At 45.6% G+C, this 15,956-nt stretch overlaps 1 protein-coding gene across 1 annotated transcript in view; it reads left to right on the top strand.

Annotated features, from left to right (window-relative positions):
- acbd3 (acyl-Coenzyme A binding domain containing 3) overlaps nt 1–12,473 on the top strand; it is a 49,355-nt gene extending 36,882 nt beyond the window's left edge. Inside the window, exons 7-8 of the mRNA XM_078542741.1 lie at nt 4,106–4,390; nt 9,439–12,473. Of these exons, the coding sequence (XP_078398867.1) occupies nt 4,106–4,390; nt 9,439–9,650 (497 nt within the window). The 3' untranslated portion in view covers nt 9,651–12,473. The remainder of the gene's footprint in view (nt 1–4,105; nt 4,391–9,438) is intronic.
- The last annotated feature ends 3,483 nt before the right edge of the window (nt 12,474–15,956 follow it).

Raw genomic sequence — 15,956 nt, 5'->3', positions numbered from 1 at the left:
CAGCGACAGTGAGGGAATGGCAATATAGTTCCAAGTCAAGATGGTGTGTGGCTTGGAGGGGAGCTTGCAGATGGTGGTGTTCCCATGATGTGCCCTTTTCCTTCTAGTGGTAAAGATTGTGGGTCAATACAGAAAAAGTCATGGCTGTTAAATACTGGCAACACTGCAGCTAGGGAGTTTCCCCTAACCCCAGAAGTGCACGTATCAGATGACCTTGTGCCACCCCTGTGGTATCGTTCAAAGTGCTATTTCCAGATCAGCCCAATTTTGGGCAGAATAAAATCTGGAATTGTATATCTGAATGTCTTGAGAGCATAGTCGCCCCCAGCAGCTCAAGGGGAAAACCCATACCAAAACACCACCTTAGTAACATGCAGCATCATCCTGATGAGATAGGCTGTCCCAGAAATATCTGCCTCTTAACCCTTTACAATTAGCAACTCTACTCAGTTATATGATTATTGAAAATAAGGCTTTAAATACAGTTATGGCTTAATCTAAATTGATAGCTGCAGCAACTTGCGTTTTATGTAGTCCTCTTCACTTAAAGAAGCAGCTTGAGCAGTTTACAGAATGCACAAAGAAATTGGAAAGGGGTAGAATTCCTATCCTAACAGCACTGTGGGTGTACCTACACCACAGGGATTGCAGCTCACCACCACCACCTCAGTTAGGGATGGGCAATAAATACTGGCCTAGCCAGTGACATCCACATCCTGTAAATGAATTTTTTTTTAAAAAGTTGGAAGGAGGGAGTACAGAATATGTTTGAAGAGAAGTTTCCAGGTGAAAGACCTCTGAAAGGCTAGGGAAGTTGAGGTAGAGTGCAGGGAGTGAGCCAGTACTAAAGAGGCAAAGCATGCATGTTGAATTAGAGTAATACATCTCGTGTGTTATGACACGACAGATGGTGTGTGCCAGGCGAATCAAATCCACGAGGGAAACTCGATCACATGGTCACAACGATTTTGCAATTTGTATTTTATTTCGATGCGTGCCCTGAATTCAGTAGTAATAAGTCCACCAAGACTCGAGATGTTTTACAAAACTAAACATTTATTAACAAAGGAAAAGATTTCAAGCTCATATATAAGTCTACAAATTACTACTATAATAATTCCTAAAACCCCTAATTAATCTGGCTTCCAGTTACACCCCCATTAAGGCAATGGTAAAACCTAATAGATTTAAACAGATCCAGACAGTAGAGTTCAAAGTGGCCTTTCCTAGCTTCAGTTTCTGTTGACAGCAGCTTAGTGCGCAAATACTGGGGGCTTTTCACACTTCTGGTAGATCTTACAAGGCCTTCCTGACACACAGCCCCACTCTGCTTTATACATGTTTCTCCCTTTTAATGTAAGTTCCATTATTTCCAATGTCTTTGGAATTTTACCTTTCTCAAATCTTTTCGTGGTGCCCATATTATCAGTAAGCTTTGGGAAAATAAACACACTGCTTGGCCTAGCTTCTTTGGTTAGGTGTAACATCCTACCATCTCTTTGAAATTCAAGCTACCCTGAAAATGCAAATTCTCCCCACCACTCATTCTAAAACTTCAGCCATGTTTACGTATTTAGCATTTCAAACTTAGCTTCTTTTAATGAGTCAAAGCCTCCACACCTGTCTCCAATTCAATTAAATCCCACACGCGCACACAAACTATCCAAACCTCACTATTAACTTAATTTTACAATAAATCACAATATTGAGAATTATTATACTTTTGTGACAAGTGTTAATAATCCTGGAATTTTACAATATAAGAGGCCATTCAGCCCATCATCGCTGTGTCAACTCACTGAAAAAGCTGCCCATTGACCATTCCATACACCAACACAAATTTAAAAAATCACTCAAGCCCCCTTTCATTCTTTGATCCTATATGTTTTCCCTCTAATTTTGATGAGTTCAGCTGAAATATTTTCCTGTACTTGCATTACTGAGTTAATTTCGCCAGATATAGTGCATAGGAGATGTGATGTAAGTTCATTTGCCATTATTTCTATATTACATCTGAAGCCAGGTTTGAGTTGATCATCCCAGTTGGAAAACCTTTTAAAATCCCTTACCTATCGATTTTGAGAATTGCTTTTCTCCCCAACTCTCCAAATTTCTCTCGTGGTTGGAGAGGGGAGGTCCAGTTCCAGGGATGCCCTCCTATATGTCAGTTGACTGCCTATTGGTGATGTTTGAGCCTGGACATGAACAGTCAGCCAGCTTATTCCAGTGTAGGGACTTCATAGCCTGTGCAGCTATTCCAGTGTAGGGACTTCATAGCCAATACAGCTACCCCGGCGTAGGGACTTGGTAGCCAGTGCAGCTACCCCGGCGTAGGGACTTGGTAGCCAGTGCAGCTACCCCGGCGTAGGGACTTGGTAGCCAGTGCAGCTACCCCGGCGTAGGGACTTGGTAGCCAGTGCAGCTACCCCGGCGTAGGGACTTGGTAGCCAGTGCAGCTACCCCGGCGTAGGGACTTGGTAGCCAGTGCAGCTACCCCGGCGTAGGGACTTGGTAGCCAGTGCAGCTACCCCGGCGTAGGGACTTGGTAGCCAGTGCAGCTACCCCGGCGTAGGGACTTGGTAGCCAGTGCAGCTACCCCGGCGTAGGGACTTGGTAGCCAGTGCAGCTACCCCGGCGTAGGGACTTGGTAGCCAGTGCAGCTACCCCGGCGTAGGGACTTGGTAGCCAGTGCAGCTACCCCGGCGTAGGGACTTGGTAGCCAGTGCAGCTACCCCGGCGTAGGGACTTGGTAGCCAGTGCAGCTACCCCGGCGTAGGGACTTGGTAGCCAGTGCAGCTACCCCGGCGTAGGGACTTGGTAGCCAGTGCAGCTACCCCGGCGTAGGGACTTGGTAGCCAGTGCAGCTACCCCGGCGTAGCCCCTAGGTAGCCAGTGCAGCTACCCCGGCGTAGCCCCTAGGTAGCCAGTGCAGCTACCCCGGCGTAGCCCCTAGGTAGCCAGTGCAGCTACCCCGGCGTAGCCCCTAGGTAGCCAGTGCAGCTACCCCGGCGTAGCCCCTAGGTAGCCAGTGCAGCTACCCCGGCGTAGCCCCTAGCTATGGCTGATGTTTTGTTACTTGCCTCTCCCACCCCCTTGCTCAAGTAAATTGTGTCCTTGATATCATCCAGCTAGAGTTCACTCAGCACAGACCAGAAATTGAACCTAAGATCACCACCCTGTATGGCTCTGTGGCTGACTGCCTTTACCTTACGCTACAGGATTAAAATACATGAAGTATAAAAATTTTACAGTTCAGAAGGAGAATATATGGCCCATGTCTGAGTTGGCACTTTGCGAGGGTGATCCAAAACTGACCGCTCCTGCCTGCCTCCCTCTCTCTCCTCTGTAACCGGACCTTGTGTTGTTTTCTGCTTCATATATTTATTCATTGGTTCCCTAAAATATGCAGTGGCCTCTTGAGACAAAGCGTGGTCTAACTAACCCTCAACACAAGCAAACTCGCTGTACTGATTGCTAAGACAATAGTTGCCTCCTTATGAAAGCTGGCATGAATTTTATTTTCAACCCATTGTTTTCCCATTTCATATTGCTTTGGCCCACCTCATGAAGGAGACTATACTTCTGACCGAGCTGGGTAGGTTGGTTTGAGCTGGCTGTTTGCTAGTTCAATGCTGGTAAGCAGCACGTTTTTACTTGTTTGAACTAGAGTACAGGTCATGTCATGTAGAAGGTAACAAAATAGCTTGTATTTATATGACATTGTTAATGGAACATCCCACAATGCTTCACAGGGATGCAGTCAAAATTTGGCACTGAACCACTTGGAGGTATTGAGACAGGTGACCAAAGAGCTTGGTCAAAGTGGCAGGTGTTAAGGAGTGTCTTAAAGGAGAGAGAGAGAGAGAGGGGTGGAGATGTTTAAGGAGGAATTCCAGAGCTCTGGGACCTTGGCAGCTAAAGGCATGGCTGCCAGGTGTGGAGCGATTAAAATTGGTGATACTCGAGGCCAGAATTGGAGGAGCTCGAAGATCTGATTCTGTTGGTCAACCTGCCGTTCCTTTCCTGATGTTTTCCAATGAAGTTGTTTTTTTTTTTTTGCAAATTACCTCTATTGCAATTCAGCCCTGTTATTGTCTTCCCACAGAGGCAGCTCCGGTCATAGCAGCCCCTTCCATGTGGACCCGGCCGCAAATCAAAGATTTCAAGGAGAAGATCCGGCAGGATGCAGACTCGGTCATCACGGTGGGCCGGGGGGAGGTAGTAACCGTACGGGTGCCTACTCATGAGGAGGGGTCTTACCTCTTCTGGGAATTTGCTACAGACAGTTATGACATAGGCTTTGGCGTTTGCTTTGAATGGACGGATTCTCCGAATACCACAGTGAGCGTGCACGTCAGTGAGTCCAGTGACGATGAGGATGATGATGAAGGTATTGTGGTTGCTACCTCTGCCAAGGTGTTTGTGGGGGGGTGGGAGCGGGTGTAAGGGGAGAGCAAGCGAATGTTTAGCTGAGTTATTTCTTTCTCTGACCTCATCGAGCGGGCAGGCTGTGTTGGTGTTCCCCGTTTCAGGCACTCCACACTATCCTCTTCTAAAGGCAATGACTCAGACTGGAGCACAGATTCCATAGACGCCGGTCTCCTCCTGCTGTCTCACCCCCAAAGGAGCCTACACGGTAAGGCTGGTCATGATGCTCGACTGAGAAACAGGGGTAACTGGGGTCACTGGATAGCAGTCAGGAGTGGGAAGCCTCACTGCTTTCTATTGCCTTTCTGCCTGCCTACCTCCCAGCCCAGGGGCATTGAGACTGATTATAGTGCCCTGGCTAGCTCACTCAGCCCTGGGAACTTTCTGCCTCTCACAGGGCTGTAACATCACGTCAGACAGTGCACTTACCTGCTACAAGTTTGATGGGTGGTTGGAAGAGAGACAGTGGATTATCTATTCAGCGTCACCAGCTCATCTGATCCAGCCTGGTGAATGGCGTGATGTGTCATGGTGCAGAATGTGGATCACCCCTGTACTTGCCTTGTTTGCATGTTTCCGTTCAATACTATACTCAGCCTGCCAAATAGCTGTTAAGAGACGCAGAGCGTATTGAGATAGCATTCTGTAATGGCACTCGTCCTCTAGCTCATCATAAACTCAGGAGAACCTACATTATGGAGCTGCCTCTTAAGGACTGAGAATGATATGCATTTATAGGTGGTGCCATATCATGCCTTGCAGGAATATCAAAAAAGTAGGCAGAGAAAGCGTTTGAAATGCAGTGATTACTATGTGGCCAACTGGGGTGGTGGGGGTGGAGTAGTTGTGAGACTCTTTCTTGATTCCACAAAGGCATTGGTCCTTTCTGGCTATGGGCTGAAGGAAGAATGTTGGCTAGCACACAAAGGCAACTCTCTGCTCCCATCTGAATGGTGCGGTGGGATCTCACATGGTTGTTTACACAAGCAGGTGGTTTCATGTTCCATCTGAGATATGCCACCTCCACCAGTGCAGTATGTTCCTAATATTACACTGGAATGTCAGCAGCAATTATTCATGGCCCTTGAACCAAAAGCCTTCTGACCTAGAGGCAAAAGTGACCACCAGCATTTTAATCGTAGCTTAGACTCTGCACTTTGCACCTGGGTCTACGTCAGGGGTGAAACACTGTCCAGTGCAAAGTAAGCTAAGACAACACAGGCAAAGTCAGGTGAGGACCAATTCAGACAAGATCTGATTCTCTCCCCACACCCAATCCATGTTTTGCACTCCCTTAGGGTATATTACTAAAGGGCGACTTATCTTAACGTGTCCGTAAGTTTAGGTGAGGACAGTGACTACAGCTATAAGCTACGTTCTGTTGAAGCTGTGCTGCTCCCTCACTGATGAAGTGCAATGTTTGAGGAAGATTTCCTCGCTGGCTACATTCATATACATTCTCCCTACTGGCTGGGAGTTAGTTAAGTGTCCCTAGCTACATATCAACAGTGGCTCTGGGTAGCACCCTTGGATTTTTCTTTGTTCCTCCACAATGTGAAGGTCACTGGCAAGGCCACCATTTATTGCCCACCCCTAATTACCCCTGAAGTGGTAAGCAGCCGCCTTGCGCACAACTTGAGAGACTTGGTACCCCATTTCAGAAGGCAGTTAAGAGTCGATCACATTTGCTGTGGGAGCTGGTAAGGACAGCAGATTTCCTTCCAAAAAGGACATAGGTGAACCAGGTGAATTTTTATGCCGGGGGTTTCATCCATCACCATTACTGAAGACAGCTTTTTATTCTGAACACAAATTCGCAGCTGCTGAGGTGGGTTTTGAGCTCATGGCTCAGGATCATTCGCCCAGGCCTCTGGTTTACTAGTCTAGTTACCCCAAAACCAGATGACCATGGCTTCAAGGTACATTCCAGAAATTTGAGTGCATAATGAATCAGAATCTTTACAGTGCAGAAGGAGGCCATGCGGCCCATCGAGTCTGCACTGGCTTTCTGAAACAGCATTCTACCTCGTCCCAATCCCCTGCCTAATCCTCAACACCTTGCACATGCTTTCTTCACAGGTAGCAATCCAATTCCTTTTTGAATGCCTTGATCGAACCTGCCTCCACCACCACCACCTCAGGAAGTTCACTTCAGGCTCTAACCACCCCCTGGGTGAAAAGTTTTCCTCACATCACTTTTACTCCTTTTGCCAATTATTTTGAATCTGTGCCCTCTAGTTCTTGATGCTCCCTTGAGTGGTAACAGTTTCTCACTATTTATCCTTCTATACCCCTCAGGATCTTGAATACCTCTGTCAAGTCTCCTCTCAGCCTTCTTTTCTCCAAGGAAAACAGACCCAACCTCTCCAATCTATCCTCATAACTACAGTTCTTCATCCCTGGAATTGTCCTTGTGAATCACTTCTGTTCCTCTTCACATCCTTCCACAAGTATGGCACTCTGAACTGGGCGCAGTACTCCAGATGAGGCCTAATTAGTGTCTTATGCAAGTTCAACATGACCTCTTTACCCTTGTACTCATTGCCCCTATTAATAAAGCCTAAGATACTATATGCTTTATTAACTGCTCTCAACATGCCCTGCCACCTTCAATGACCTATGTACATATACACCGAGGTCCATCTGTTCCTGCACCTCCTTTAGAGTTTCACCCTATATTTTATACTGTCTCTCCATATTCTTCCTGCCAGAATTGATCACCTCACACTTCTGTGCATTGAACTTCACTTGCCACTTGTCTGCCCAATCCACTAACATGTCTGTCCTTTGGAACTTCAAGACTATTCTCATCACAGTTGACAACATTTTCAACCTTTGTATCATCTGCAAAATTTGAAATCATGCCCTGCACACCACAGTCTAGGTTATTAATATATATCAGGATGAGCAAGGGTCCCAACACTGACCCCTGAGGTACTCCTCTACAAACCTCCCTCCAATCTGAAAAACAGCCTTTTATCACTACTCTGTTTCCTGTCACTCAGCCAGTTTCTTACCCAAGTGCCTACTTTCCCTTTTATCCCATGACCTAGAATTTTGCTCACAAGTCTGTTGTGTGGCACTGCATCAAATGCCTTTTGAAAATCCATATACACCACATCGACAGCATTGCCCTTATCAACCTCACCTGTTACCACCTCAAAAAAACTCCCAAGTTAGATAAGCATGATTTTCCCTTAATGAATCCATGCTGGCTCTCCTTAATTATCCTGCACTTGTCTAAGTGACTATTGATTTTGTCCCAAACTATAGTTTCTAGAAGGTTCCCTGCCACTGAGGTCAAATTGACTGATCTGAAGTGGCTGGCTTTATCCTTGCACCGCTTTTTGAACAAGGGTGTAACATTTGCAATTCTCCAGTCCTCTGGCACCTCCCCTGTGTCTAAGGAAGACTGGAAGATTATTAGTGCCTCTGAAATTTCCACACTCACCTCCCTCAGTACCCTTGGATACATCTCATCTGGTCCTGGTGCCTTGTCTATTTTAAGTAAAGATAGCCTTTCTAACACCACCACCTCCTCAATTGTAAATTCCATGAGTGCATCTCACCCTGGGTAGCATCATCTTCCTTTGTAAAGACAGATAAAAAGCACTCGTTTAATACCTCCACTATTTCTTCTAGCTCCATGAGAATGTAGGCTGACACTCCAATGCAGCACTGGGGCTGTCTTTCAGGTGAGACATTAAACCAAGGCCTTATCTGCCCCCTCAGATGAAATTAAAAGATCTCGCATTATTTTGAAGAAGAGCAAGGGTCTTCTCCTTGGTGTCATTGCCAATGTTTATCCCTCAACTAGCATATACAAACAGATAATCGGGTCTTTATCCCATTGCTATTTGTGGGAGCATGCTGTGCACAAATTGACTGCCAGTTTTCTACGTAAAAGGTGCTACAGAAATTCAACACTGTGGCTGCTGGAAATCTAAAATATAAACAAAATACTGGGAAAACTCAGGTCTGGCAGCATCTGTGGAGAGAGAAATAGTTAAGGTTTCAAGTTGAACATGACTCTTCGATGTTCCAGAGAAGAGTCATTCAACTTGAAACGTTAACTCTGTTTCTCTCTCCACCGATGCTGCCAAACCTGCTGAGCATTTGCAGCATTTCCTGTTTTTATTACTACACTCTGGGTAGTATACTGAGGTGGAGGCGGTGGCATTGTGATATTGTCACTGGACTGATATTCTAGAGACCCAGAGTAATGCTCCGGGGACCCGGGTTCGAATCCCACCTCCCTAGATGGTGAAATTTGAGTTCAACAAAAAAAAATTCTGGATGATGACCATGAAACCATTGTCAATTGTTGTAAAAAATAATGTCCAAAGGGGAAGGAAATCTGCCATCCTTACCTGGTCTGGCCCACATGTGACTCCAGACCCACAGCAACGTGGTTAACTCTTAACTGCAATTAGAGATGGGCAATAAATGCTGCCCGAGCCAATCTGTGAACGAATGGAAAAAAAAGAAATGGAAGTTCGTTCTTTGGCTGCAGGAGGTGTGGGGGGGGCGGGGGGGTAGACATATTTCTCCTTTCACCCATGATTTGGTGATATCAATATGGGGGCAAATAGACCATTTAGTGTGGATAAAGTTCTCCCACCGAAAGCCACACGTGGAAATATGGGTCCATATACCTGGCGTCGCAGGAGCCATTCCAATGGATCTTCACATTGTACAGTAGAGCCCAGCATGTCTTTAAAGACTGACACCAGCAAAAAAGGGAGGGAGACTTATTTAGCCACCATCCTAGAGATCAAGCAGCTCTCTGCTTCAAGTCAATCTGGGTGTTGAGATGGCTGAGCACTGCTAGCATAGGGAATTGCTGACTCTGCCTCTTGTCTGGGAGCAGGAAGATCCCACCGGGCTCCCATGCAGCAGAAGGCACTCGGTGGAACGGTGCAGTAGCTGGGGTCAGTGCCTTCGGCCACAGAGGCAAGAAACCTTAGGTGCATTTGTAAATCCTGACTATTCCTTGCATGTTTCCTACAGACAATCCCAGTGAAGGAGAGAAAGTCAAGAAGGAGGCCAGCAAAGTTCAGATAGACGAGGTGGTGCCGGTCTACAGAAGAGATTGCCACGAGGAGGTGTACGCTGGATCCCATCAGTACCCAGGCAGAGGGGTCTATCTCCTGAAATTCGACAATTCCTACTCACTGTGGAGGTCAAAATCCGTTTATTACAGAGTATATTATACCAGATAAAACCAAGCTTTGGTTTGCCCTCACTTGGCATCTGCTATTTTTTGTTTTCTTTTGTAAACTTTAATTTGCACATCGTGCATTGAAATAATTATCTAAATCATTCTATATAATAAATTGGGTGAAGGATCTGCTATTGCAGTAATGAGAATCACTGCCAGGAACTGGTTTCATTAGACTTCTTCAGAGTCATTATTATACTGAGTTATTGCTGTCGATGATGACTGTATGTTACATTGTGAGGAGTGGCTAATGCAACCTCTAGTCTGTAGAGTCTGGGCTGTCAACTTAAAACTGAGGGTGGTTTAAGAAAGAAATGCTTGAACAGATGCATAACAATCATCTTGTTGACACACCTGAATAAATACCTCAGCACAGCTATCTCTGAATAAGGGCTCCAGCAGGTTTAAAAGCTTTGCCCGTTCTGCCAAGTTCCCTGGTGTCGCAGACGTTTCCATGAGACGTGGTTAAACTGAAAGTTGCACGGGCTGTGAATCTTGAGTTCAAGGGTGGGAAAAGGTGAGTTAACATCTTGTGTGTGATCGCCCTCGTGCCCAAAGCATCTTGCTGGTCGTCTGGATGCTGCTTGGCTTGCTTTTCACACTGTTCAACATGGCAGTGGGACTACCAATGGGGACTTGTAACTCCAGTCATTCAGTGAGTGCCATGGCTTTTCCTGTTAAATTAAAAAGAAAACCTTTGTACTCAGGATTTGAACTCCCCTTGGTTAAAAGAATTGTCCTGACTGCCTCCTTAGTCTATCCCCCTCGGTCCACGAAACATATATATCCCTTGGGCAGGAGGGGGTGCCTGGGGCCTGCTGAGGCTACTCTCCGCAACAGCCTTTCCTCAGTGTTAACAAACTGGTGTCCTTGTTGGAGTAAAGTGGCCCTGGGAAGGCTCATCAAAAGTGCCTCGAGACACTGGAGCCACTTGCCTGAGCTCTTCAACTAATGCCTCGTTCTAGAGGAGAGGAGACACTGGATATAGGGCTGAGCACAGTGGTGGAATACTGTTGCTGTACATAACCACATTTTGCTGGTTTTTGAGGATTGACTTTGAGGTTTCAGGTATATTCCTCTATACCCCACCCTGTGCCCCCTCCCCCCAAAAAAATCCCCATCACATGACTTGATATGTAAGTATACCAACCTGTACAGTACTGAGCTTCATTCTCTACCATGCTGAGTTTCTTGATCTTGGCTGCAGCATTTGAATGGGAAACAGATGTTCCCCTCAGCATCTCTAGCTGAACTCGACAGGGATCGGTGTCCTGATCACTGTCCGATGATTCCAGCTGCTGTTTATCAGGTTGAAGGCTTGCTTGCGATGCCCTCTGCAGTCGACCACACTGCTGTCACTCTGCCTGGGCTCACAGGTGAGCAATTGAAAAGCACACTGGTTTCATGTGAAAATATAGAGGTAAAGCAGCTGATTAAAACTCTGTAGGAAAAGCGATGCTGTGTCACATTGGTCTCACCTCATTGATTTCTGTGCAGATGAGGAGCCCAATTCCAGCTCAGATAATGAGTCTTTTGGAGCATGGGCAGGCAATTGCACAGGAATTTAAGCATTTTGAATTGACTTTCACTTTAATTTCCCACTCTGCCAATTGTTGGTAAAACAGTGTAATCCTTGTCCAAAATTGTTCCAGTTTCATCAGTTATGTGCAGTTGTGTTCGTTCAAGAATAAAGTCGTCCGGCAATGAATCAAGATGTTGGAGAGAGGAGGAACAGGCACTGGGGAGGTCAGAAATAGTGAGCAGCCCTCCCTCTGTACCAATGAATTACCCCGTCTCCAGTAAGAGAGTAGAGTAGAGTGTCTCGGTTTCGTTCTTTGTGAAACAGGAAAGCTCCTGTTAGCCTCCACTCTCAAAGATGCATACTGAAGCTCCTATCCTTCACTCTTCTTATTTTTTTAATTAATGTACAGTTTTAATGCAACTGCTGATGACATTGAAAAAAGGGGCATATGCTCAAATACTAGAGGGATCATCCGTGGCATTGCTCACTTGCTGGTCCAAAGCGCAGTATAACTGTGACCCTAGTCCACCCCTTTTTAAAAATCACTGCTCAGTTCCTACCTGTGGGGACCCAGGCAGGCAGATGGTGGGGGGGTGAATGGTAGCTGCATCTAAATTCCTGAGGTGGTCAAAATGAATGTAAGTTTTGGGCTCTAGGTCATGAGAACCCCAGCCTGTTGCACTTTTTAATTTTATATAAAAAAAAACCGGTTTGCACCGGTTAACAAATGTGGGATAGACACGTGGGTAGATGTAGACTTTCTTATGTATAATTTAACACATGCCGGTATTCCTGGGTGGTTTTTTTTTCAGCCGATCAAGTGTTGTGGCTTGTTCAGGAGGTGGTTATGTCGTCACCAAAGCATCTTAGTTAAGAATAACTTTAAGATTTCCTTTTGAAATCATTCTTTTGTTTCCTGGAGTGTGATTCTGGTGTGCCTGCATTGGTTTCGCTGCGACCTGTACAGTTCTGAGATAGCAGTTGTTTCTGTGGGCAGTGCTGTTGTGTTTTTTTTTCCTCTCTCTCTCCCCCCTATATAAATAACTTGTTTCTTTAACACTTGTACATAAAACTTCAGCCCACCCCCTTTTCTTTTTTTGTGCTTTGTATTTACTGCTGTATTCCTAATTACAGACGCCACCAGCTGTTTTATATATGGTTTGCATTATTCTAATTTTTAGAGAAACAAATGTAATGGACACTTACTTGGCAGGGACGTGTTACTGGAAGTGTGGCTCTGATGTTCTGACCTGTTACTCTCGCGGAGAATTTTCCCAGAATATTAAACTTGGAAAGATTTTATTGCCGTGGCTTTTTTTTTGTATGACCCCAGTGCACTTTCAGAAACCATTTCTCTGAATAATCTATTTAACTTCAATTAAAATGTTGTTCTGCACTTTTCCCTCCCTTTCTTATTAAATAAAACACTTTTTTTTTGTTTGTGGGGTTCATCGTAACTTCAGAGATGTAAAATGGTGATTCATTGGGCACGTGAATAAATCCGCCTCCTACCCTGATCTGGAGGAACAGCAGAATCAGCCCTATTAAGTGTGATGGTGAGCGTGTGAAATTTAAAACACCAACTGTGGATTCTTCTGCACCTGGTCTCATTCATTTTCGTTCTTGTAATATGGCTGCCATGGCATCACTGGCAAGGCTGGCATTTATTGCCAGTGGACCACCACCATGAACCGCTGCAGTTACATTGCAGTTAGTGGTACCTTTAGAGGGCAGGTAAGAATCAACCACATTGGAGAGGAACTAGAGTCCACTTATGGGCCGAATTGGGTAAGAACAGCTGTTTTATTTGCTCGTGGGCTGTGGGATTTATTGCCCATCTCTAATTGCCCTTGCCTTGCTCAGCGGGCTTTTTAAAAAAACTCCAACAGGAGTCACATTTAGACCAGACCAGGTAAGGACAACAGATTTCCTTCCCTAAAGGGCATTAGTGAACCAGATGGGTTTTTACAACAATCGGCAATGGTTTCATGGTCATCACTAGACTTTCAGATGTTTATTGAATATATTCCACCATCTGCCGTGGTGGGATTTGAACCCCGGTCCCCAGAGCATTAACCTGGATCTTTGGATTACTAGTCCAGTGACAATACCACTACGCCATCACCTCACCCCCTCCCCTCCTTCCCTAAAGAGCATTACACAAAATATAAAGCACAGACAGACCGTTTGACGCAACTATCTTCATGAATCATGTGGTTGTTGTATGAGTGTAGTGCAGCTTGATAAGTTCTTTGCTTCTTTATAGCTGTTCTGGATTTGTGTTGCTGGCAAGGCCGGTATTTATTACCCATTCCTAGTTCCCTGTGTGAAATGGTGATGGTGGCTCACTTTAAAGGTTCTCATTCCTTTTGGCAGTTTGACAAAACTGAGGGTGGTTAAGTGCCAATCACACTTCGTTCTCATTGCTCAAAGTTTGGGACAAAGGCTCTGGCTTATCAACTATTTACAATCTACAGTAATGACTCGGATGAATGGACTGACCAAATTGTAGCCAGATTTGCTGACAAAGGGAAATGGGTCAAATGAGTGGGAAATAAATTTGGCAGATGGTGTATAATGTGGGGAAATGTGAACTTGTCCACTTTGGCAGGAAGAATTTTACAATGCAGTATGTTACTTAAATGGAGAGAGACTGCAGAACACTGGTACAGAGGGATCTGGGTGTCCTTGTGCATGAATCATAAAAAGTTAATGTTATGTATTTACCAGTTTTCTGTGCATCTTAGATACCTGATTTATCTCAGAGCAGCGTAGAGACCACTCTAGTTCTAAATCCACAAGGTTTATTTACAGAACTTTAAAACATCTCAAAGCTTTTGAGATTTCCAACACATGGGGTGGGATCTGCTTTAATCATGCATTCATTCGCCTGCCACACCATCACCTCACTGCTTCAGCACGCCAGGTGCCATATTTAAAGTGCAGCCAAGCACACACCTCTATTTCCAGCCCAGGACTGCTGCACAAGGCAAAAAGACTGCAGCCCCCAGCTTTAGTGATGTGTCCCTCGAGTGCCTTTTGGAGGCCTGTTGTGATATCCTCCACCCCAGCTCTGGCTGCAGCAAGGGCTGCAACATTAACACTCAGGCTTGGTAGGTGATGGCAGTGGTGATCAGTGCCAATGCTGCACAGAGGAGGTTGGGCATCCAATGCAGCTAGAGGACAAATGACCTCATCTGTGCTGCCAAGGTAAGGCAACCATCTCATCACTAAACTCTCACTCAAGCCCATCATACATGGCATCTCTGCCAGCTCAAGGGACATAACCACTCATTGTTTCACATACAGCCCCACATCTTCTGGCCTCATCTCTGGATACTGCCTCCACCCTCACCATCTTGAGGCCACTTGTACAGATTGACTTTATTCAAGCTAGGCATTGCAGCAGTTGACACTTACTCTTGTACAAAAGCAGCTTGTACACCTCTGAGAATGATATCCTGTATAGGCCCTTCTGGTGTCTTCTCCCTTGATGCCCTCTTCCTCACAAGCTCATATTATCAGTTGATGATGTTTGCCGTTAGCTCCTGTACTTTTGCAAGAGGCACAAATGCAAGTCATACCAGCAGCACCTTACCTCCATTAGTGTTCCAGCAAAAGGGGCCTCCTGACAGCACTCCATTAGTCCCTTAGAGTGCATGCATGCTAGGCTCTCCCCTCTTCTTGAACACTTGCCCCAATACCTATTTAAAACAATTTCCACCACCACGGTTCATCCAACATAGAAAATGTGCAAAGCTGCTTTAGAGAGGTGGGGATGGGGGGAAACATAGGGAATAGACATGGAGGAAACAATTAGGCAGTGACCAAAAAATGTGGAGATCAGGAAGAGAAGTTATTGTTGAACATGCACTTGGCTACGTTTGGACAAGAGTTGAATTATATAAGGGCAGGTGCGTAGAGGTGGACCATACAACAGATAATGGTGTTACCCTGCACTGCAGAGGCACCGAGGAGAAATAATACATCATGGTCATTCTCAGAAATTAGGTCATTCTTAACTTTGACTGACAGTCTCAGTAAAGGGTGGGGGAAGTAGAGAAGGGGACCAAACTCAAGCGGATTCAAATAGGCTAGGAATTTAAGGTCATTTCAAAACTAGCGAGAGGGGGTGGGGAAGGAACTAAGTTACCTCTTGCCTCTGCTCATTGCTAATGATGTGCAAGATCCTTGTTGAGGGGCTAATAAGGTGCTCCAGCAATTCCCCACAGTTGATGGTGGTAATAGATGTATCCCTGTGAAATTGCCCACCTGCACATGAACTGAGCTTGGGGCCAAGGGGCAATAGTAGGAGATAATGCAATACACTGAGGGCAGGAGGCCCCTTTTGCTGGAACATTTGTCAACCTCCCCACCCCAGGGGGGGAGAGGGGGAGGAGGAGGGGGATTGAGAACTTATTTTACACAGCAAGTTACAATCCAGAATGCACTGCCTGAAAGTGAGGAAAATGGATTCAGTAACATTCAGAAGGGAATAAGATAAACAATTGCAAGGGAAAGATTTTTAGGACCACGAGAATAGAGCAGGAAAGCGGTTCTAAAACAAGCTGGCACAGGCACGATGGGCTGAATAGCCTCCTTTAGTGCTTCAATGATTCAGTGCTTCTAAGTTAATGTTTCAGATCCATGCCTCAAATGCTGCGATGTGAGGAAAGCTGAATTCCTTCGTATTTCAGTTAAATAACAACCCCACCGCCCCAATTTTACTATCATGGGCGCTGACTCATGCTGGGATAATGCCTGTTCTCCTTTACATCACCCTGA

The sequence above is a fragment of the Cetorhinus maximus genome, chromosome 5 (assembly GCF_964194155.1).
Source record: "Cetorhinus maximus chromosome 5, sCetMax3.hap1.1, whole genome shotgun sequence".
NCBI lineage: Eukaryota > Metazoa > Chordata > Chondrichthyes > Lamniformes > Cetorhinidae > Cetorhinus > Cetorhinus maximus.
The sequence above is the reverse complement of the archived record's forward strand: the minus strand, read 5'-3'. Positions and strand labels throughout refer to the sequence as shown.